Here is a 23,368-nt window from a genome sequence, read left to right as displayed (position 1 = left end):
TCTCATCTCATTTCAGGTGAGAAAAAAATCATCTCAGAGTCTAATGCCATGACAGAAACAAGGTATCAAAGTGGTGGCACACTCCCAAAGTGGTTCTATAAAACTGATCACGTTTACCTTGTTTTCTGCAGTGGGAATAAAGGGATGATGCATCATTGTATAGAACTGCTTACATGTATATATTAGCATAATGGTCATTTAAAATCAGATTTTAGTGAAAACTCTAAGACGCTCACAGCTTGTAGTAAGAGGCAGTGGCCCTGTGTATATGTATTTGTACATATGGTGTGCATGTGGTTTAGAGAGTGGAGGAGGCTGGCAGAGGAAGTGCTGGATTCAGATGATTTAACAGGAGAAATGAGGTGGGTTCTGAATTTAAAGTCAGTTCAGTCCATGCAAACGGTCTCCTGGTATGACCGATGGTCCTGAGGGACTCAGAGACATGAAAACATTTCAGAATTCCAAATGTTACTTCTGACCTTTAGACTGATTGGCTGTCACCAGCTTGGCCTGAACATCTCTCTACCTCCCACTGAAAATTTAAACTCAATTATTTGTGAAGAATGTGAGACTCAGTGTGGTGCCTTTGATGAACTACTTCCACCCTAATCACCCTCACAATGTGCACAGAGGTGATAGATTTAATTCACCAAAGATCAATGAATATGCTGATGAGTTAGAGAAGCCTCTGCAAAGATGAGGTTTGAGCAGTAAATGATGACTCACTCCTTTCTTTGCCCGCTTACTCCTGCTCATTGTGATGTACGAATGAATGGATGCAATCCCAGCATGCATCAGAGATACACAGCCCTTCCATTACAGGGCTGTGTGTGATAACATGATATTCTATATTGATCCCAGTGGGGAAATTCTCCTTTTGATTCCCCCTCAGAGGTCAGGGTCAGCCACTGAACAGTCATGCCTTGCTCAAGGAGATGTAATAAGTGTGGATGTTTGCACAGAAAGAGGATAACATTGGTTGAAGGACTCCAGGAATTGATTAAATGTAACCTGATGACTGATGTGACTTATAGCTAGCTTGTGCGTTTCTCCGTGACACATATAATGGAGTGTGCACAGCAAATGAGGTTGCACACAACCTGAAATTTGAAGCAATTCACCACGGCTTTGTAACTGTATCTCTGTGCCCGACTGAGTAAATTAACAGGACCTGAAACTATACTGTAATAACAAATGAGAACACAAAGCTGGTAATGTCAGGAGAAGAAACAGTTGTACTGATGATCACTGAGGTGATCTAACACACGGCCAGCTTTGTAAACCTATTTGTGAATGCATCAGTAATGTCATGAGAGTGCCAAATATATCCAACAAGTGGTGAGGACAACTGATGCAACTTGAAGCAAGAGCAGGGATTAGCTGTGCACTGAGTCTGGAAGTTATGCTTTACAAATCCTCTTAGTAACTATACACTTGAACTTTTAAAAAGCATGTTTTTCCTTTGTTTAAGTGTGTTTTGATTTATGTCAAGGATATTTGAATAGCCCGTTTTACATTCGAGTCACATTAAGGGAAGAGTAGCAACAAGAATTGACTACTGTTAACAAGCCTCAGTATTCTTATTCATAGTCTGTTTTGTTTTTCTTTAACCTATTATTTTGTTTCCATGGTCACCCAGTTTCTTTAGAGGGATGTTTATAGTTTTATGCTGTTTAATTACTACCCAAGTTCCACGTCTGTCTTAATATCACATTACAAATGATAGTGTCAATAAAATACAATATTGACATAAAATAATGATACAAATGTAATGTATAAATGCACCTCAATCCCACTACATGAGGTTGTGTGCACTGCACCTTTAAGAATGTAGTCAAAACAAAGCGTGGACTGGACAGCCGCACGGAAGTGGTTTTGTTTCGATGGCTACCCACAATAATATGTGAGAAATGAGAGCTGCTATATATTTAAGATTTAGTTAGCTCACATAAAAGGGTTTATCATTTCATTAGTAGTATTTTATTATTCCTTAATATTATTTTGATATCGTCTGAACTAAACGAACGATAGCTAGCTTGTTAGCTAGCTTCATTACCGCAAGCAGACATGCCGTCCTACTCTGATTTGAGGAAAACCAACCACTTCTACTACTTCATCAAATTCACCTTAAATATCTACTCAATGCTTTTCTCGGTAAGTTTCTGGTCTATTGATTTACATCGGCATTGCATGCGCCATAGTAAGTGAGTTCGAGTCGCAACAGTGTGCTAATTGTAGTAGTAGGACACGAACCACCCAATAGCATGATTGGGACTTCTCTCCAAACTTCATTCAAAACAAATGCGTTTAAATGTACCATCTCCCCAAGGCACATACACACTATGTAGAAAATAACCTCAGGTATATTACACATCTGTACCATCTACTGAACAATTCGGCAGTCATCCCAAACAACCACCCCGATTCTTTTGATTACAATTTCAATTTAAATCATTGATTCACCTCAAACTCCAGCGAACTTCCACCTACATAGCTTGACAGCTTGAGACGGGGTTTACCTGTGATTTTATTTACATCAAACATCGTGTGTTGGATAAAACACATACCGTATTTACTAGAAGAGTATATTGATTAAAAATAAGTCAAAAATCATGATTACAACTTTATGCATGTGTTGTTGAGCCATTGAATAATTAGTTGCTATATCTCTAATGGAATTTGGTGTGGAATTCTCGGGATACTAGCTAGCTTGTGAATGGTTAGCTTACAACTGTAGACATTACCACTTCAGACAACATGCATCCTCCTAAATTTTAATCTGCTCTTAATACAAGAATTGTGGGCAATCTGTTAATAGATAAATATACTGAGATTGATTTCGAGACAATACACAGCGATCACCGGCTAACAAACAGCACGGTGGTGCAGGGCGTTGGATCCAGTTAAAGGGATGATAATGTTGGTAAATAGTTTTGCCGACAGATAATATGAACAAACTGAAAGCCTCCTTTGTTCGTCATTCAACAAATTTCAGGTTTATATTTTGATTAAAATCAGTTGTATATTGATAGTATATTAAATATCCCCGGTTCATGTAGTTATCAGTTTGATCTTAAATGTTATCTTAAACATGTTAACAGATAAAGTTTTCTTGTATCTGGTCCTGGCATGTTCACAGCTTTCTGGTTCATTTGAAATAAAGTGAACAGAAATTTATTTCTGGAAAGTTTCACTGTCCACCACTGTTCTCACTATTTAATCTGATAGAGAGTTTAAACTGTTGCAGGTGAACGCATTTAAATTTAATTCAAATAAACAAAGGTGTCTCAATGCCATTTTGAATGTGATGGCCAAGGAGAAGCACAGATCCAATCAAGGATAAAGACGAGCTTGGTGTTTAAATGAATTAATTTAGTTAATTAATTTAAACTTTGGTTGTGGCAGCTCAATAAATGATCTAATTTCTGTCGTGAACTGTGGTCATGTTTTAGTTTGTTGAAATGGCTGGGGTTCATTTTGGATCCAGCAGCCACTTTAAATGCTGGGCGGGTAAGTGAGTTTCTTGCCAGACCAATAAAAAGTAAAGATGAGTCATCTTCAGCCTTCATCACCCCCCTTCAAAACCACTATGTTATGTCTGGTTTTATACTTCATCCATCTCACTCTACTCAATCTCTACAGTACCCCTTCAGTAATATTGTCAGAATAATTTGAACCACCAATATGTTTTTTATTATTATTATTATTATTATTATTATTATTAACCTTATAGCAAATTATTGAATATGACTCAGCAGTATGAGTCCATTAGCACTCCAGAATCCCTTTCATATGTTCTGGCTCTCCCCTTTACTATCTCTCCCTCTCTTTACTGTTATAGACAGAAGCTCCTGCAGAGCTAAGCTAATAGCTTTACACTTAAATCTGTCTTTGCTGTTGTAATGTTTGGTTAATGCAATTTCAGTATGACTCTTATGACAGGAATAAAGCTGCGGGTGTCCAATGAGAACTACTCCGCATCATCCAGTGTAATGTGAATGGGTCTGCTTGATTTTCATTCTTCTTAAGAAGGAACAGCAACTAATCAGTAGTTACTGTAGAGCAGGCTTGAACACATTCAGAATAGGGGTCTCGCTTTTACTCGGACCCCTGTGCCTTTGCACAGTGTCACTGTTCAGCCATCAGCACATCATTGGGATCCAGCTGACCCTTAGATTGCAAGGCATGCTGTCCTTCCTATGTCCTGTGATGACTCATACAATGCTAACAATTCTTGTGTTTTTCAGGATTATATTCGATCCCTGTTCACACAGTCTGTTCGTCATTCTTATCTTCATCACTGCAGCAGTGAAGGTAGAAAGGGCAACTTCAGAAGTGGGAATCAAGCCAGAGTTATGTGCCAGTGCTTTATGGAGGGTTGAGAGCAGTAAATGGAGTTGAAGTAGATGTACCCAACTCTTCAGATGGATTGCTTCCTTTTTCCAATTGAAAATCAATAGTAGGGAAATAAACACTGTTTATTTCTTCTCTTGTTGTAGCTCTTGCATGAACTAAATATAAAAAAGTGACACAGTATCTGGCTAATCTGTCAACATGTGCCCTAAAGATATTTTACATTTTTCAGTGAGCACAAAGGGTTAGACTTAATTAGACTTTTTAATGTAATGCACTTGACACATGACAGTGATTCACTGTGAGGCACTGTTTTTCACCACACTTAGCAGCTACATGCAGTGGTAGAAAGTTACTAAGTGCATTTACCCAAGTGCTATATGTTTGTACTATAATACTGTTTTCTGTGCAACACAAGCTGCGAAATTATCAAAAGTAAACACGTAGTTTACACATCATGTTAGCTGTCTGGCATATCATATGGTTAATTCTGACATCTTTTACAAAGCTACATCACAGCAATTTTTTGAGTGACAACAGGAGGCAAACAGAAGAGAGCAAAGAGAATACAAAAGTTCGAGATGAACTGAACTTGCTTGTGAATTTGATGCCACACAAGTTGGGAACATTTTGACAACAGACACTTCTTCTGTTACTGCCTGCGACTGGCGAAACTGTTTACCAAGAAGGCTGCTCTGTTGCTAGATTTATTGTGGCAAAAAAATCAGTATTTCAAATGTTTTTTTTTTTTCTTTAGTTTTGAAGTTGTATTTATTTGTAATCAAACAATTGATCGGCTTGGCGGTAGGAGTTGATTGACAGGCTGGAGTTGAATAGGCCTGCTCTATGCCATTTATTACAAATACACCTCAGAGAGCTATTGTACATATTCCAATACATTTATTTGACAACTGCAGTTCTGGTTACTTTACCAATTTAAGATTTTAAATTTAAAAAATGTGATAAGCAATACAACACACTGCTAAAAATGAAACCTGTATTTCCCAATGTTCTTGTCTTGTTCCACCAAAGTACAGTTTTCTCTCTAAACATTACAGATACTTTTGTTGAATTAACTGTTCAAGATCCAAAGAGTTAAAATGACCCAATATTTCACTAAAAAGACAAAGAATCAGAGAAAGTCCAAAAAACAACAGCAAGTTTGTGCAGCAGAACTTTTCTAACCTATTAATCATCTGTAGACCCCCCCCTCCCCAATGTTCTAACAGTGTATTTAAAGTGGTGAAAATAGCTTCAGCTCAACCTGTTGCAACAGAAAAATGTAACATAACTTGAATCACTTTGAGCAATCTAATATATAATATCGAAACACTTATAAGTGCCATTTTCCTGTTGAACAAGTATTTTTACGTTTGATGATTAAGGTACATTGTGCTGAAAAAAAACAATTTCTATGTTGTAGATGTAGAAGATCAGAGTATTTCTTCCACCACTGGCTGGATGTCAAAGTGTAAAGCAAGGCTGCGCACTGGCTGCACTGTGGAGCTCAGTCTGATTTGTGATGGTGCAGCCCACCACGTTTTAGCCCCATTTTTCTATTTTGTGTGCCCCTAGTCATCCTTTCACATTTTGTAGCCTTTATCCAACATGATGTGAGTATTCAGGGCAGGCTCAGCATATCCTGGGGTTTGTGTACTCGAAACAAAAGCATCCAGACCAGCACATATAATAAACTGGGAAAAGAATTCAGATTGTATACTAAGTTTTACAGATAGAGCCTGAAATGTGACTAATTTCAGGTATTCTTGTGCATTGTGAGCTGGCAAGAATGACCCCTGAATCAACGCTTGAACTATACAGGATTCTGTTAGGTGTCATTAGTATTGCAAAAACACAGACCCATAATATCTGAAGAGGAAATTTCCTGCGATATGTCATGGGCACAACTATTTAATCCAATTGTGATTTGATTTGATCAATGAATAAAGAAATAAAACTGAAAGCCTGCCAGCTGATGTAGTGATGTCATATAAGTTGTGTTTTAAACCAAAAAACTCAAATGGCAACAAAAGCTAAATTTACATTTACGAAAATCTATTTCAGCTGTTTTTAATTTTACATGTTCAGTAGCAATGACAAAATCACATCACTGTTGTTAACCTCATTTTCTCTGGTGCCATCGTTTGTTTTGGGCCTTCATACTTTGAAAATGCCATCATAGGTTTGTGGCACACAGGCATTGTGGAATAATCCTGTCTGAGTCTCCTGCCATGAGGGGGCACATGTCCACTGCTTCATTCACTGCATAATTCCAGTAAGTGGATATGGTTGCAGCTAATGGATCAGAGCCTTATCCTGTCTTAAGGATCAAATCCACTTAAAAGAATTTCATTAGACTGGATTTCACTGTCCTACGGTAAAAAGTTAAATATGCAAAAATAAATAGATAAATATAACTTTCAGTGTCAGGCCTTGACACTATTAGGTCAAACCACTGTTTGGCTGCTAAGGCTTAAAGTAAAGTAGAGAAGCTACATTCAACACTTTCAAGTCTGTTCATTTCCATCAACCAAAAACTGTTATATTTTTATTTGACATTAACCCAGAATCGTCTCCTGAGATTGAAATCTAATCTTCAAGCGACTTCTGTGAAAAATCTGCGTCATATTTCAAAAATCTTTCACAAAGTAGCAAAAGGAAGCTTCAACAATGAGCAACGTGCATTTACTTTTGGACTTTACCCTTTTTCAAAGGGGTCTAAATACTCTCTGAAGCCACTGTATATTAAAAGAACTGAACAGTATTGAGTTTCAAATGTTATTAAGTTAAAGGTTCCTTTGATGTCAAACACTGAGTTCACACAAATAATACATCCAGAGAGATGTGTGAGAGTGAATACATAGTTCAAAAAGTGTCACTGTTTGTTTGCTGCACTGAGGATTGTCAGCTGTTTCATGAAGCCTCTTTGTCTCTCTCTCTGTCCCCCAGCTGATGGGTCTTTGTGTGCTGTGCGTGGGGGTGTACGCTGAAGTGGAAAGGCAGAAGAATCGAACCCTGGAGGGCCTTTTCCTGGCTCCTGCTGTGGTGCTCATCCTGCTGGGCCTGGTGATGTTCACTGTGTCGGTGGTGGGCATGGTCGGATCCCTCCGGGACAACAAGACCCTGCTGCACATGGTAGGGATGATGGAGGAGGAAGAGGAGTGTGTGCAGGTTGTGTTGTGTACATGATATACACTCAGCTGGTAGTTTATTACTTTTAGCTAAAACTAATGTTGTCTAATACAGCAGTCCTGCAATAATGAAAGTTATAAGGTTCATATTTTATTGAAATAGTTTTAGAGAGGTGTTGATTCAACTGTATGATCGTTTTGGAGAATGTAGTTTGTGCTGCTGTTGAACTGTATTGCAGTATACAGAGAAGTGTTTCTATTATTTAGCCTACTGTCACTGATATTACTGGGGTGGGCACAATAGTAGAAACACCTTTCCATATAATACAATACAGTTTTACAACACCACAAACTGCAGCCTCCAAAATAAGATTTATTGCAGGACAGTAGTATTGGACTGGATTAGTTTTAGCTAGGTGTACCTAATAGTGAAAAGTGTGTGTGTGTGTGTGTGTGTGTGTGTGTGTGTGACAAACCGTTTTTTTTTTGTTTTTTTTGTTTTTTTACGGGTATTATTCTGATTAATTATGGTTCTTGTTCCAATTTAGGTTTCACTCTTTTAGACAATTTGGGTTGTCAGCCAAAACAGACAAATTATACATTCAAGTGTCTGCAAACATATCGGTGTTTAAATATATATGTATATACTGTAAAAGTGCTGTAGATAAACGTACACGTACATCAATCCTGAGAGATAAACAGTGTGTTTAGAGTTTGCACAACAGCAGCAGTTCATAAAACATATAAACCAGTTATCGCTTCGGATGCCTTTTTTCTCTCCTCAAATGCCAAAAACACAGCTGTTGGTGTTGCCAATAACGGCAACCGAGCTCAAACGGAGCAGGGATATTTTACCACGGTTGCTATGCAACTGTCTAATTAGCTTTAGCTAAATAACGTTAACTGAAAAAGGGGATTAAAAGTTTGACATAAAAAAGGAAGTTAATGATGTCAATGGTTATGCTTTGAAGAAGAGGATGAGGAGCTAATTTTATACCGAGGAAGCGATAAAGTTAATGTTACTCTCTGCGAAACATATAGATAATGTTCCTTCATGTGCTGATATTTGCTTCGCTGCTGTTTGACTAGTTAAATAAGTTTTTTTAACTGAGTTTTCTATTTAAAACCTTGTCAGGAAATATTCCATAAATAAAAGCAGTTTTTTTTGGGGGGTGTCCCAGTTTTGAGTTTATGACCCCAATTCCAACCCAAGGCCTTGAATATATATATATATATATTTTTAGTATATCAGACAATCTTGTAAATAGCTAAACCAGCTGCCCAGTGCACACCAAAGCTACAACCTTAAAATGTGACAATATAGAACCTAATTTATCCTGAAAGAAATGTTTGTGCTTCTCTACAGAGCAGCAGAGGAAGTGTAATGCAAATTAAATTCAATACAAACGAAAGAAGTAAGTGACGCAGTCAAATAACAGGAGTTAATGCTGAAGTTGGCACGCCTTTTTTTCCACAAGGCACTTGATAAATACGAAGTCCCTGGTTCAAAACTATAAAGTTAATAAGCTTCAATTACTCACCTGAATGAAAGTTTAACTGGAATTGATGTGACTCAATCAGCTGATGGGTTTTCCTAGAGATGACTAATCACTTGTTTGGCCACAAAAACACTCAAGTTTACATCAGGTTTTACAGAGTGGAGGTTCTTCACTCATAAATGATCTTTGGCCAAGCGCTAACACCAGCTTGCAGAGTACAGACAAACCAGACAGCAGCCCGGTTTCATGGTTATATGTCATGAAGTTCTTCGTGGAGTTAGCGTTGATACACTGCTGGATTTGGGCACATTTTATCCACCGCATGGAGACAGTGGTTCTCATAGAAAAGCTTAGGAAAGCAGCTGTGTGCTGCACTTTATTGGAGGCGACAAGTTAACCACATGCCACAGTATGTCTGCCAAACAGACCAGTTAGTCCTCATTCTTGAAGTCTTTCCTCTTGTGAGACTGATAGATACTGTTTGAAAGTTGCTATCTGAATGTTTAGCACACTGCGCTTTGCTAATAAGTGTTAGTGTCTGTATTACATTATTAAATCGGTGTATGTTGCCAATCCAGGAATATTTTCACCAAAATATTTTCAGATAAGCACTCTAATTTGCATGTTGCACTGTAGAGTCCAGATGTCAAGCAGCTTTGCAACACTAGAGTAGACAGTAGAGTACAGTAGAGAAGGATAAGCGTCTGATCAGGGTTAATTTAGCTGAAACTGATCCCTGAAAACATGCAGGTCAGGTTAATTAGTGACTAGACCAGCCTCTAAAGGATAAACAGATATAGTCAATGGGTGGATGATGCATTAAAATATTCCTGGATCAACTTGAGACATCTCTGTCATTATGTTCTGCTTTGTGTCTTTGATGTGTTGAAGAGGAGTTGCTGTGTCAGTGTCGGTCAGTTCTACAGACACATTTTGGTAAATGACTATGTTAAGTAGTTTCCTGAGTGTGTTGGTTGCTGATTATATACCATGGGGATACTGTATGAATCTCATCTCCTTCCTCCACAGTTCCTCTGTGTTCTCTGTGTGTTGCTGCTTCTCCAGGCGATCGCGCTCACCGCGGCTCTCATCTTTGAAAAGAAGGTAAGTGTGCACAGCCTGTACGTTCCTGTATACTACCCCGCCCCTAATGATACCCTCAGCCACACTTGTCTCACTTCGCTGTACTTTCTGACTGGCATCATGTTTGTCAGCGCTAATAACAGTGACCACCTCTCCTCTGTGTTTCTCCATCTCTCTGTTTTGTCTAGACGTCTGCTCTGTTTCAGAGCAGCATACGAGAAGGAATCAAACACTACTACGATGATCTGGACTTCAAAAACATCTTGGATTATGTGCAGCAAAAGGTTATATGATATTTTATCTAGAGGATGTGGGCAGACAGGAAATGTATTGGGCTGAGATACATTGAGACATTTTTATTACATGGGAGGATAGTACTATCTTTAAAATGTGTATACAGGTGCCATGGAAAGATGGTATGATCTGATATTATTGCTATAAACAGAGCTTTAATGTAAACTTCAGTCATTTTTGGTATCCTGTGTTTTGATCCAGCCAGTTCAGCCGCAAATTGATCTTTTCATTTTAGAGACAACATGCTTGTTGATCTCAGTATTGATTATCTTAATTATTACATGTGCAGTGTTTTTCCATTATGCTTACTAGAAAAGCCATCAAAAAAATAACTTCCCCTTAAAATCGTTCTGGTACATTATTATTTCATAACTTCTGAAGATCCAACACAGACGAGCACTGTGGGGTAATTTGGCTGTTTTCAAACATGTTAGCTGTCTGGATAGTTTTACGCCTCTGCAGTTTCTTTAATGAGAGAACTTAAAGACACAATGATGGAGACAACCTCCATCATTTGGCTCTTCTAAAAACAGACTTCAGAAAATCTATAGGTAGTTTTCAGAACAGCAGAAAGATAAAGTGTTGTGTGCCTGACTCTGTGGATGGATGGTGAAGAGCTGCAGAAACAGTGAAGGGAAAAAAGGTTCATGACAACTTGTTGTGGCAGCCTGCAGCTATAAAAGAAAAAAAGTGGGTATTTAGGAAATGTTTCTTTTGCTCTCTGTTTGAGGTAAAGATCTAATCTACACTATAACAGTAGAACTTAAATTAGTATCAGCTCTACTGAAGGATAAACAGTCCAGGTTCATCCTCTTTATTTATTGCACTTCAAAATGAATGGCTGTAATGGATATTTAATGTTTGACTCTGAGCTCTGAAAATATTCTCTTGCCTCTCGTCTTCAATCATTTTCACAGTTTGAAAGCTTTCTATTCAGGGATCCACGCTGTTTTTTCATCACCTGCCTCAAGAGCAGAGGGCAATAAATCCTGCCTCCTAGCTCATGTGCGTCCGTTCTTTTTCTATTTTCCCTGCTTGTAAAAATGTCTTACCTGCGCAGCCAGTTTAGTGCCTGGTGGAATGACGTGCAGCCGCGGTCAGGCGAACGCAAAGATGGAGGTGTCCTTAGTCGTTTAGGAAAGCTCTCAACACGTTGGACACTTGATTGAGTTTTCTCTGCGAAGTACTTTCAAATGACAGCCTTTAATTGATTGTCAGAATCACTGCAGTCTTCACATGAACACCTGTTTTCCACTGCAGACACTGACTTCAGTTTTCTGAAGAGCTGGATGTACAGAAAGATAATTAGTCTGCCTGTGTGGGGGGAGGACTGAGGGGGGAACAGGTGTGGGTTGTACTCAGTGTAACTCAGTGGGGTTTTTCATTTGAAGAGATCTGAAAAGACTTGAGCTTGTGCTCATGTTAATTTGTTTTCATGCTTGGTTCCTAATCGCCGTGCTTCTCTTACTGTTTTGTTTTCCAGTTTTCTTGTTGTGGAGGGGATGAGTATAAAGACTGGGGGGTCAACCAGTACCATTTCTGCAATGGCACTGGTCCACTGGCCTGTGGGGTTCCATATACTTGCTGTGTTCGCCGCAAGGTGAGTGCTGGTAACACACACATGGAGCAAACAGACCTTCACATGCCTTTTTAGCTCAGGTGTAGTCTGACTCATGTTCAAACAGACTTAATACAAACAAACCAAGAGGACTGACAGGCAACTCACTGATTGGACAGTCTTTGGCACTACATGAACCCATCAGGAAGTCAGGTTCCTGGAAATGACAGTAGGTTATGCTGCACATTACTGCACCGCATGTCTTTATTTGTCTTCTCTGGTGTTAACATTTCTGGAGGGAGTAGTTTTTGCTTTTATTGGGGAACTGCTTCAATGCAGAGTTGAACACACACTTAAAAACAAACATTTGTTTTAAATGAAATCAGTGCATTAGTTTCTTGGAAGGCCATAATCAGACTGAAAACATGCACCAAGCTGACTGCAAATACATTAAAGCTGTAACTCTCTCTATTTGTGCAGACTTTTGATTTCTACTCTAAGATGAGTAACCACTTCAACCAGTTAATTAGCGAGTATTGATACCATGTGATCCCAGTATCAGCCTGCTGCAGACATCCATCCTGTTAGATAATCCCAGGCCCTCCTGACAGATGGTTCAGATCCAGAAACTAGCCACTGACTTAGTGATGACTTCTGCTTTATGACAATGAAAGGAATGCTTTTTATTCACACTAAAGAGACATAATTCATTGTGAGAGAGGTGGCTCATCCAGCTAACAGGAGATGTGCTGCAAATCTTAGGTATATAGCCTTTGGGAGATTTCTCTCTTTAAATAAAGTGTTGGTCCCTCGTGGCCCCCCGCCACTCTCCATATGCCCCGTATCACTCCCCACGTCCCTCGGCTCAAAGCACTGATACGGTCTCTGGAAGCAGTGGAGCTGAGCTGGAGAAATTAACTACAGAGCCATCCCGTACTCACACACACACATACACACACACACCAGAGATAGAGGGCTTGATTAGAAAAAATGAACGTTGGCTAGGTTTCTGCTGTTATCAGTTCCTACCTGTCAGGACTGAAGCCATTTTGTAAATGCTTAAGTTCACGCTCTGGCTGGCAGGGGCCAGGTACACCTGCCTGTGAGGAGCATTACTTCCAGAAAGGTCCCCATGGTGTTTCCCCTGGCCACCTTAGGTGTCTGACTCTAAATCTTGACTCTTTGCACAGATGGGAGAGGTCATCAACACTCTATGTGGTTACAGGACTCTGGATAAACAGGTAAGAGGAACTCCTGGTTATTGTACAAATTTAGTCCTTTGGCTTTTGTATTTGTATCTCTGAGTCCCAACACAACACAGCACAGATGCAGTGGAGGTTATGATAACATTTTTGGACCTCCAACCAAACCATTCATTTGTTGATGTTATACTCACTGAGTAGAGTGGATCATTTCTGGTGTTACAACATGAGTGAAGTTCCTATTCATTTTTTTTTTTCCATCAAATCTTCATGATTATTATGTTTAACTTTGCTCTTATTTCATATTTAATCACATTGACTTATGTTGTTGTAATAAAAAATACAGTTTCATGATGTGAATCTTATATCCAAATTATGACACATGACATGACGCCTAACCCAATCACTTTGTAGATCAAATAACCATGTAATGTGTTTACAAGTCAATGCACTTTCATCATATTGATGCAAAATCCAATAAAAAGAGTGAAAATGGTGAGAAAACAAAATCCAAACAGTAATCTATATTGATGATACAAAATAACCTCAAATGAATGTGTAGTTTAGTATCATTATATAATAGTAGCAATAATATATAATACCAATAATAATAGTTTCAGAGTCCTCATCTCTGAAGCCTTCTCACTTGTCAAAGTTAACCATGACATTAAAGGAGCAGTGTGTAGGATTTAGTGGCATCTAGCGGTGAGGCTGCAGATTGCAACCAACTGAATACACCTCCCACCACCCCTCCCTTTCCCCGCGTGAAAGAGAAACTATGGTGGATCCTCAGATAACGTAAAAATGTGAAAGAGCCAGTGTTGGTTTTTTTCCGTTCTGGGCTGCCGTAGAAACATGGCGGACTCCCTCTAAGCCAACAAAACACAACAAATCTTAATTTCAGGTAATTATACACTAATGAAAAATATTTATGAATATTATATTGCATTTCTGCCATTAGTTCCCCTAAATTCTGCACACTTTTCACCCACATATAGCTTGTTAGTCAGTCACACATTCACACAATCTTGTGTCACTGGCAGTAAGTAATTTCAAGCATTTTCAAGCTGTATGAGTTCCGCTGTGACACCGGTAATTCTTGGCAGTTCGACAGCTCATTTGGTCCCGGTCTGTTTTTGTTTTTCTTCAAGTGCCACTTTTTTTATTTTTCAGTTTGAGGCTGTTTTAGTTTGAGTCCAAAACTGAAAACTCTTGTTGTCTCCCTTTGGCCTTAGTATCAGCGTGAAAACCTTCATGAGTTGATCCACGTGCGAGGCTGCATCCATGCAGTCAACCTCTGGATGAGTGACAACATTGGAATAACCATTGCATTCTGCTGTGCCATTGGGCTGCCACAGGTAATTTAAAACTCGACCCGACTCACTGAAATCCAGCTGCCCTAAAGGCCCTCTCTCCAACCACTTTCCAACTTAGCCATAATATTTTAACTGTAGATTTCCCACTTCCTGTGGAAGGCTAATTCATATTTTCATTATTTACACATTGCAGATTTTTAGCACAGAATGAATTGATTGTGGTGTAACTTGCTTCACTGACTCAGTTTGTGACGGTTTGTTTACTTCATAATTTCATTTGGTAAATCTGAGTTTTGTCTACTATACATTACAATGTCCACAAATCTAAATCACAAATGTAGACGTGTTGCAGCCCCTTCAGAGAGGAGTAATTACTATAATTACTTTTCTAAAACGGCTGCATAAACAGCATTAGTTCTCTCCAGCACTACTCATCCAGGATAAATTGAGGCTCATACAAGCTGCAAGAAAATTTTGGTCCAATTAAAAACAAGCACCTACTGCATGAACATCATGAATTGTTTGCTGTTCCTTTGGGTTGTTGTGGCTTGTGCACACTTGAGTCTGATTTCTTGTAAATATGTGTTCCTATACACAAACAGCAGCGGGACTGTTGGAGATATTGGGTGACTGCGGACCGTGTAAAAGCTTGACTCGGAATATAACTTTTATCAGGTTATTCAATGCTGCAGAGTCAGACTAAATCTGGGACCTTATCTCTCATTGAAACTTGATCTAAATACTGAGATCCTGAGACAGAAGAGGTGTCACTCTGTTGGAGTTGTTGGGACTAAAAATACACTCAGTCCCTTTGTGATTGCACAGAGAGCACAAAAACACAACAACACACAAACGACCTCATGTTGGTAACAACCTGTGAAGGCTCCTGATATTGATCCATTAAGGGACTGTCTCAGGACATCTCTAACTGTTATATGCAGCAAATGCCATAGATTTCATAGGGACGGCTGTTGTTCAGGGTGTCAGCCCCTCACTAAATTGATCACAAGACAAGATTGCATTGATCTGCAGGGATTACCACCTGTGCTGTTAGACTTCCCATCTCATATCTTTTTGAATGATATAATGATATGAAATGGGAGCTGCCTAAATAACAGAAGGACTCTATAGATTTGTTTCTCAGATATCATGTTTTTTCAGTCAGGTTGGCATGGCTCACTATCCATGAGCCTTTGCTGACAAATTCAAAGTGCTTTGTTGTTGCAGTTATGAATAAAACACGGTGCTATCGTGGCAGAATTCATCCAAACTTGAACCGATCAAAAGAAACTGATTCAAGCTGCAGATTGTGAGTTCACTTTTCTGAACAGTGTAATCTGTTGCTTTCACACAACATTGTGGCACATGCATAAAAATTTCAACCACAGTGGTCAGATGTTTCTTGCAGAAATGCACACTGGGTGTTGTAGTTAACTTCTCACTTTATGTTTTAATGCACACATGTTTGTACCACCTACTTTTTGACAAAGAACCAGATATGCAGAATGCTGCTGCAGATTTCTTTTTGTACTAATGACTCACCCAGGAGAGTTTCACGTCATCCAAAGCGTCACATAACTGCCTGTGGAGAAATGAATTAGATTTTTACTTTTAGCACAAGAGGTGCCCAAAATAACTATTTCAAAACTCCCATTTCTGTAAAACAGAAAAAGTTTTGGATCAGCACCAGTATCTGTACATTATCTTGTGTTGCTTGTTTTCCCTGCACATACTTGTTGTCTTGATGGCTGGGTGATCTAAGGCCAAGTGCTGAAATGATTAATTGGTTAATAAATTAGCCAGTGACAAAAAATTAATCGATGCCAAATTGTCATAATTGAAAAGACATTAAAGTCATTTATCTTTTTTTTTTTACATTTCTTGAGTTAAATGAATTTATCAATGAAACTAATTATAGATTGACCTTGCATTTATATGAAGATGTCCCCATGTCTCCCTGCAGCTGCTGGGCATCATCCTGAGCTGCGTCTTCTGGAACCTGCTGGTGGACATGAGCGAGTCGGCTGACATGGTGGACTTCAAGCTGAAGAAGTCCGAGTTTGAGTACAGTGAGCTGGACCTGGCCGGCGCCGGCTGGTGTATGTGTCTACCGAGGGATGGCGGCTACCTGCCCGTCCCTGCCTCTGAGCCCGACCTTGACCCCATTGACATTCACCTGGAGAAGCTCAAGAAGCAGCCACCTCGCACACACTCTCAGCTGCGAGAACTGCAGCAGTCCAGATCGGCCACTGGGCTGGACGAGGTAGACGTTGGCAGGAAGCAGAAAAGGGAACACTGAGTGGTCTTTTTGCCCTTTCTTGCCTTTTGGGTTTTTGCCTTTTTTTCTGTCATTGTATTAATTGCATTTGTTGGAGTTGTGTTGCACTACTTGATGGTTGAACATGTCAGTCATTGGATCAGGAGAAATTTGGTCAGCTAAAGGGATCAAAAGTACTTTGGCACTTTGTTGATGAATTTGTTTACAGCAAAATTTAAAGGAACAACATGCGACACTGGCTTTTTTAAGAACATTTCATTTGTCTTGTTTGTGACGGTTCATAATCAAAGATTTATAGCATTATATCACTTTTAATTTAATTTTTTTAGCCTTTGAAATTGAGCTATGTCTCACGTGCTAAAGCTTACCTCAGGCTGTTTTGACAATAGCCCAGTAGTCAGAGGATGGTACTATTTGGTGTGTAAATTAATGGTAGCTTAAAAAGATGTTTTTCAGTGTCGGAGAAATAGGAATAGCCAAGTATGTCTTGCGTGTAACGTCTGTGACGGATGTATACAGTTTGTGTATTATTTCTTTTTGTTATGATTTTAATTTGAGTTTGTGCAATCAGTGTAAATTGTAAGACTGATAGTTGTGGAATAACATGGGATGCATGTTTTGTACTGTATATGAAGTAAATTAAATAAAAGAAAAACAAAAAAGAAAAGGAAAAAACTGTTTACATGTTAGGCTCTCATCAGGGGGACTTCAGTCTGTTCCATTTTTAAACTAAACTTTTTATTCCTTCCATCTTTTAAAGAAACAACTACAAGGATTATCAAGACTACAAATTCAGTAAAAAGCTACTCTGATGGTTTTTTGTATCTGAGTTATGCACTGTTTTGAGCTTCCCCCTAGCTCCTGCCTTGTAACAGCACAACTGTTCTTGTCAATAAAGCTGAATTTGTCTACTGATTTTTGCCATGTGTTCCTGCTTTGCATGTAAATATAATGAATACTGCCATAAATTTCAGCCACAAACTGAAACATTTCACATTACTTGCTCCTGCCAGTTTCTAGCTCACATTTAACTCGAGTGCTGCCAACACTGGTGTTCCTGCAGTGGTAAGGACCTTACATGCTTGACATCTTAATGGAAATTGTTAAATGGTACATTTTTTTTCTTGAAATCATTTGGCATAATCTTGTCATATAATTTCCCTTTTCAGAAATTGAAGAAATCAACAGAAATCTGACACAAACCACAGAACCCCACCGGAAACAACCCCAGTGTTGAAATGTCTGCTGTCAAAGTTTAAAAGGTAAGGAGAAGTAAATAGTCTGAACGCTGCGAAATCCAGACTTTAAAGTGATAGTTTGGGTTATTCGACATGGGGTTGTGTGAGATAGTTATACACCGATGAGCCATAACATTATGACCACCTGTCTAATATTGTGTAGGTCCCCCTTTGCCACCAAAACAGCTCCGACCCGCCGAGGCATGGACTGTGCTGTGGCATCTGGCACCAAGATTTTTTAAGCAGGCTGTGTTATCCTGCTGAGAGAGGCCACTGTCATTAGGGAATACCGTTTCCATGAAGGAGAGAACTTGGTCTGCAACAATGTTTAGGGAGGTGGTATGTGTCAAAGTAATGAACGGCAGGACCCAAGGTTTCCCAGCGTAACCTTGCCCAAAGCATCACACTGCCTCTGCCAGCTTTCCTTCTTCCCATAGTGCATCCTGGTGCCATCTCTTCCCCAGGTGAGCGATGCACGCACACCTGGCTGTCCACATGATGTTAAAGAAAATGTGATTCATCAGACCAGGCTACCTTCTTCCATTGGTCCGTGGTCCCTGACCCCATCCACAGCAGCATGTCCCGCAACATCTGTGCCGGTGCTCTTGTCTGTTTCTCCAAACTAGGAGCACATCAATCTGAATCTACTGCAGGTAATACACTGACTATATAAATACCTCATACAACCTCACGTCACATAACCCGAACTATCACTTTAAGGCAGGTATCCGGGAAACCGAAGGTTCACCAGCCTGGTTCAATCAGGAAGCCAAGAGCATCACTGCATAAACTGTAAATAGGAGACTTGTTACATGCATCAAAACAGTATCATCAACCCCCCTTTGTTTTTTATATGCAAACTGGACATGCTCACTGTGCACATCTACTTCCTCCTGTAACTGGGACAGAACAAGCCTCTCATAGCTTTTCATTACCAGAGGTGTTAAGATGGTCGGTAGTTGTTATCACAGGTGTGGATGCTTTCCTTCAGTACTGGACAAATAATAGAGGATTTCCATATTGGAGCGATTGAGTCTGTGTCTTGCCCAACACTATTCACTAAGTTATTTTGCAGCTCAGTGATGAACTGTCTCTTTAGTTTCAATACTATTCCCGCAAACTCAAAGTTTTAGAAAGAATTTAGAGCCCTTCATTTTTACACACTTTATTTGTCATAGATTTCATTTTTAATGGATACATTTTTTGCTTATTATTTTACACTCAATAACCCATAATGACAAAGTGAAAACATTTTTTTTTTAAAATCAAATTTAGAGAAAATCAAAAATTCTCTCACTGTCTCAATTATAAACCTATTTACCTATTTACCATTTGCTGTGGAACTAAACTGTGGTCAGGTGTGTCCTGTTTGCGTTAATTATCCTTGAGATGTGTATAGAATTTGACTGGAGTCCACCTGTGGCAAATTGAACTGATTGGACAGAGTTTAGAAAGGCAGACGATGTGTATATGAGGTCCCACAATTTACACTGCATGTCAGGACAAAAAGCTAACTCTCTGCAGACCTCTGAGATAGACATGACACAGATCAGCGGAAGGGTAAAAAAGGAAAGACACAAATTAGCATGGGAGCCTTAGACACTGATGGTGGAGGGGTAAAGTTGTGACAGACTGCAATGACAGTAGAGAGAGACAACAAAGATTGGGTGGTTTAAATGTTCCTGAGCTAAGAGGATCAGTGGATGATAGGAAAGCCTGTCTTCCTGCTTGAATTTGCACTAAAAGCCTCATTTCTAAAGCTTTGAGTGTTCCCAGGTGCACAGTGACCTCAATTATTGTGAAATGGAAGAAGTTTGGAACCAACAGGACTCCTCTTACAGGAGAGTCAATCAGAGTAACCGGACAAGAGGGGCCTCACTGTAACAAAACTTCAAAATATCCTCTGCAGAGATGGGAGAACCTGGATGGAGGACCACTCCATCGGTCAGGCCTCTATGGCAGAGTGGCTAGACACAAGCCACTTTGAGTAAAAGCCTGCTTGGAATTTGCCAGATGATATTTAAAGGACTCTGAGAACATGAGGAAAAAGATTCTCTGAATCTCTGAGACAAACACTAAAACTGGCAAACACCAGACTCTGCTCATCACCTGGCTAATACCATCGCTACGGTGACGCACGATGGTGGCAGCATCATTCTGTGGGAATGATTCTCAGTGGCAGGGACAGGGAAACTGGTCTGAACTGAGGAAAGAATGAATGCAGCCAAATACAGAGAGGTCCTTAAAGAAACCAGCTCCAGAGTCCACATGACCAGAGACTGAGGTAACCTTTCAGCACGACAATGGCCTGCAGCGTAAAGTCAAGGCAAAGCTGAAGGGGCTTCAGGAGTGTCTTTGAGTGGCATTGACAGCGTGGCATTTGTGGCAAATCGGACAGATTTTTAATGAGAAGACCTAACCTTTCCAACAACTTTCCAACAACAACATTTTTTGTTTGGCCTTTCAGATTGTTCTTTTTTTTAACATATGCTCAAATATCATCAGTTATACAAAAGAAATGTAAAGACACAGCTGTGCCAGCCTCATGTTCGGAGTGGGATCAGCTTTTAAAGAAGACAATCCAAACAGGAGGTGCTGCCTCAAACATTTATAGTCCAATGTTTAGGGCTGTTAATGCTCTTCTGTGCAGCTGGATTGGGAACATGACCTGACTATATCCTTGACTGCCTCTCAGTGGAACACAATCTGGAGATCAGCTATGAGCTCTTCTAAATGTGTGAGATACACAATTATACAATATATAAAATTTTAAACAGAGCATATACTGTATTAAACCTGTTAGATTATCCAAGATGGATGACAAAAGGCTAGATGTATGCTGGGACAACTGTGGCAATCAAGGTTCATTACTCAACTAAGTCTGGGACTGTCCAGCTATTATTATGATAAAAAAAAAAAGCCAAACTACTGAATTAAGGGTCTGAATACTTTTGTAAATTAGACATTTTTAATGTGTACAACATCTGCAAAAAAAGAAGGCACCTGAATGCTTTCTGAAGTCACTGTATATTACAGTAACAAAAACTATGGTTTGTAGGACCACCGCTATGCATCCTGGGCTGGGAGAAGAAGCTACACACCTGGCTATATTTATAACTGCATCTGCGAATGTGTTTACAAAAGCTGATCTCCATCTTCCTCTGTATCCCTCCTCCCCTGTTTCACACACTGCCTTCTTAGAGCGTTCTCTCTCTATGGCTGAGATACACCACCAGCCGTATTAATTCAATCCACGAGCAGCCCATTAATGCACACAGCTCTCTCTCCTCTTGCAGGTCATCTCTCCTCATTCACTTCTCACCTCTCTTCCTCCCTCATCATGATGATCAAAAGACAGTGGGTGGAATAATGAGGAGAGGAATTGCGTCATCTGAAAAAAATCTTGACGGCCTGAGTGCAGGATGTGCGCATACAAACAAGCCGTTATTATGATAATTTGGACATGTGTTTTTTTTTGCAGTTACAATCAGGAGAGGAAACACACACAGACAACAGCCTCTGGTATTTGCAGACTCAGTATCAGTATCACTTGTTGCAGTCAGCACATGAATTGAGCTCAGATTATAAATGCAATTTCCAGGATTCTTGGAAAATGACTGTAATCACACCAGTCATCACAGCAGCCGGCAGCACATTCTGACAACAGCCATATGGTCGTGAGAGGTGGAGAACAGAACTACAGATAGTGTACATCATTTTCTATACTCTATACTCATGCTATTAAGATGAGAGTGTGTTTCTTTGATTGAACAAGGAAAAGCAGACTTCACCTAACACTAAGGTAGCCTATTTCTGCCACCACTGATCAGCACAACCTAAAAAATCTATAACTGCTGACCAAAAATATATAATATTTAGTCAAGTGATAAACTAAAAGATAAACAGGAAATCACAGCCTCGTACCTATGACCGAATCACAGCCGTGCTGATATTCAGTACGACATCACTCCCTCTTGTGTGATATTGCTTTTATACAACAGTTCTGTTATTAGTAAAATAAGAAACAACACGTTATGATTTGTTTGTTTATTTCATAATTTATTTGGCTACGACAACACAAATAGTTCTGGACTGGGACTGGACTGTTGCTAAGCAACACATAAACATTTTCCTGACCTGCACAGTGCACACTAGCCACACTAGCAGCCACATTAAGTGTTCATTATAGAAATAACCTTTGTGAAAGTGAAGCGTCTAACTGTGCACGATTTCTGAAGTAGTCCTGCTTTTACCCTGTTACAGTTCCTCCCTTTGGTGTAAACCTTGATCCTTATGACTCTGGTGACCATTTACATGCACAAAAACCTATATAACACACTATAAGAAAGGTAAACTCAGAAAAGCATAATAGGTCCACTTCAACATTAGCAATGCAGACAAGTGTCCATACCTATGAACACCCTTGATTGAATTACCTACATATCTCAGTTACAAGGAAAGCTTGAGCAAGCAATCTGCAGTCAATTTCACACTGAGCGCTCCATGTGCTGTGGGGTAGAAAGACAGATTTTCATACTTTTACCACAGGCTTCTCCTTCAGGGTATCAATGCTACATATTCCTTGAAGTGGATGGCTGCACACGGGGCTTCTTGTCATATGTATCCCCTGTGTCTCATCCTCCCACTTAACCTCTTTATGGATTCAGCGCTCTTTATACCTGCGCCTCTTCGGCTCTACAGTCCCACTCCATTAGGTTATAACAGACTCCCGTTAATAGCCTCTGGGGGGGGGATCAACGACACAATCAACTGAATAAGCTTCAGTTGATTTATTCCTAAGAACTGGGAGTTATTCAGGAACAAAGAGAGTTGATGTCATTTGGTTTGGTGGGTTTCATGAGTTATTTTGTGATGAACTGCTGTAATTTACTCTCTGGGTAGCCATTTTCCCTCAATGTGCCCCTTCTACCTCCATTATGTTTACTCATTTTCTCCCACATGACAGTGTAAAGATTATCAGTTGTTGCTTTCAGTGAAAGATGAGTGTATCACTATGTAAATATATCATGGATTACATGGAATAATTACAATAGGAAGGGTGTCATCCACCTTGACTGTGAGCCCCTGGCACACTAGCTGGAGTGGTTTGTATTTTCCTCTATAATATGAACCAAGTTTGTGTAAGTGTCTATGAGCAAGTCAGTAAAGCCCAGCCCACTGTAAGTGCAGATATATGTGAAAACACTACTTCTCCTACTTTATATGCTTTATATGCTTCGGAAAATTGTGATTTTTCCATATGCGCTTTGTGTCCTTACAACTTCAGGGTTGATGAATGGCCAGCCATTAACAGCCATTAAGGACACTGTGTAGATGAGTCAGGAGTGACAATTTGAACCTCCCTAAAGAAGTAATTTAAAGTTATTATATTTAACTTTTCCAGAATAAAACTGAA

At 39.6% G+C, this 23,368-nt stretch overlaps 1 protein-coding gene across 1 annotated transcript; it reads left to right on the top strand.

Moving 5' to 3' along the window:
* Positions 1-1,846: 1,846 nt before the first annotated feature.
* LOC111647864 (tetraspanin-15) lies at positions 1,847-17,629 on the top strand. The gene is made up of 8 exons (XM_023397539.2): positions 1,847-2,154; positions 7,303-7,488; positions 10,013-10,087; positions 10,255-10,350; positions 11,844-11,960; positions 13,109-13,159; positions 14,356-14,478; positions 16,400-17,629. Exons 1-8 carry the CDS (start codon positions 2,068-2,070, stop codon positions 16,733-16,735), a joined length of 1,071 nt encoding a protein of 356 aa, XP_023253307.1. The 5' UTR covers positions 1,847-2,067; the 3' UTR covers positions 16,736-17,629.
* Positions 17,630-23,368: the final 5,739 nt, after the last annotated feature.

This window comes from Seriola lalandi, unplaced genomic scaffold (genome assembly GCF_002814215.2).
Source record: "Seriola lalandi dorsalis isolate HSWRI2012SDOR001 ecotype SW California unplaced genomic scaffold, Sedor1 jcf7180002054883, whole genome shotgun sequence".
NCBI classification, from domain to species: domain Eukaryota; kingdom Metazoa; phylum Chordata; class Actinopteri; order Carangiformes; family Carangidae; genus Seriola; species Seriola lalandi.
The sequence above is the reverse complement of the archived record's forward strand: the minus strand, read 5'-3'. Positions and strand labels throughout refer to the sequence as shown.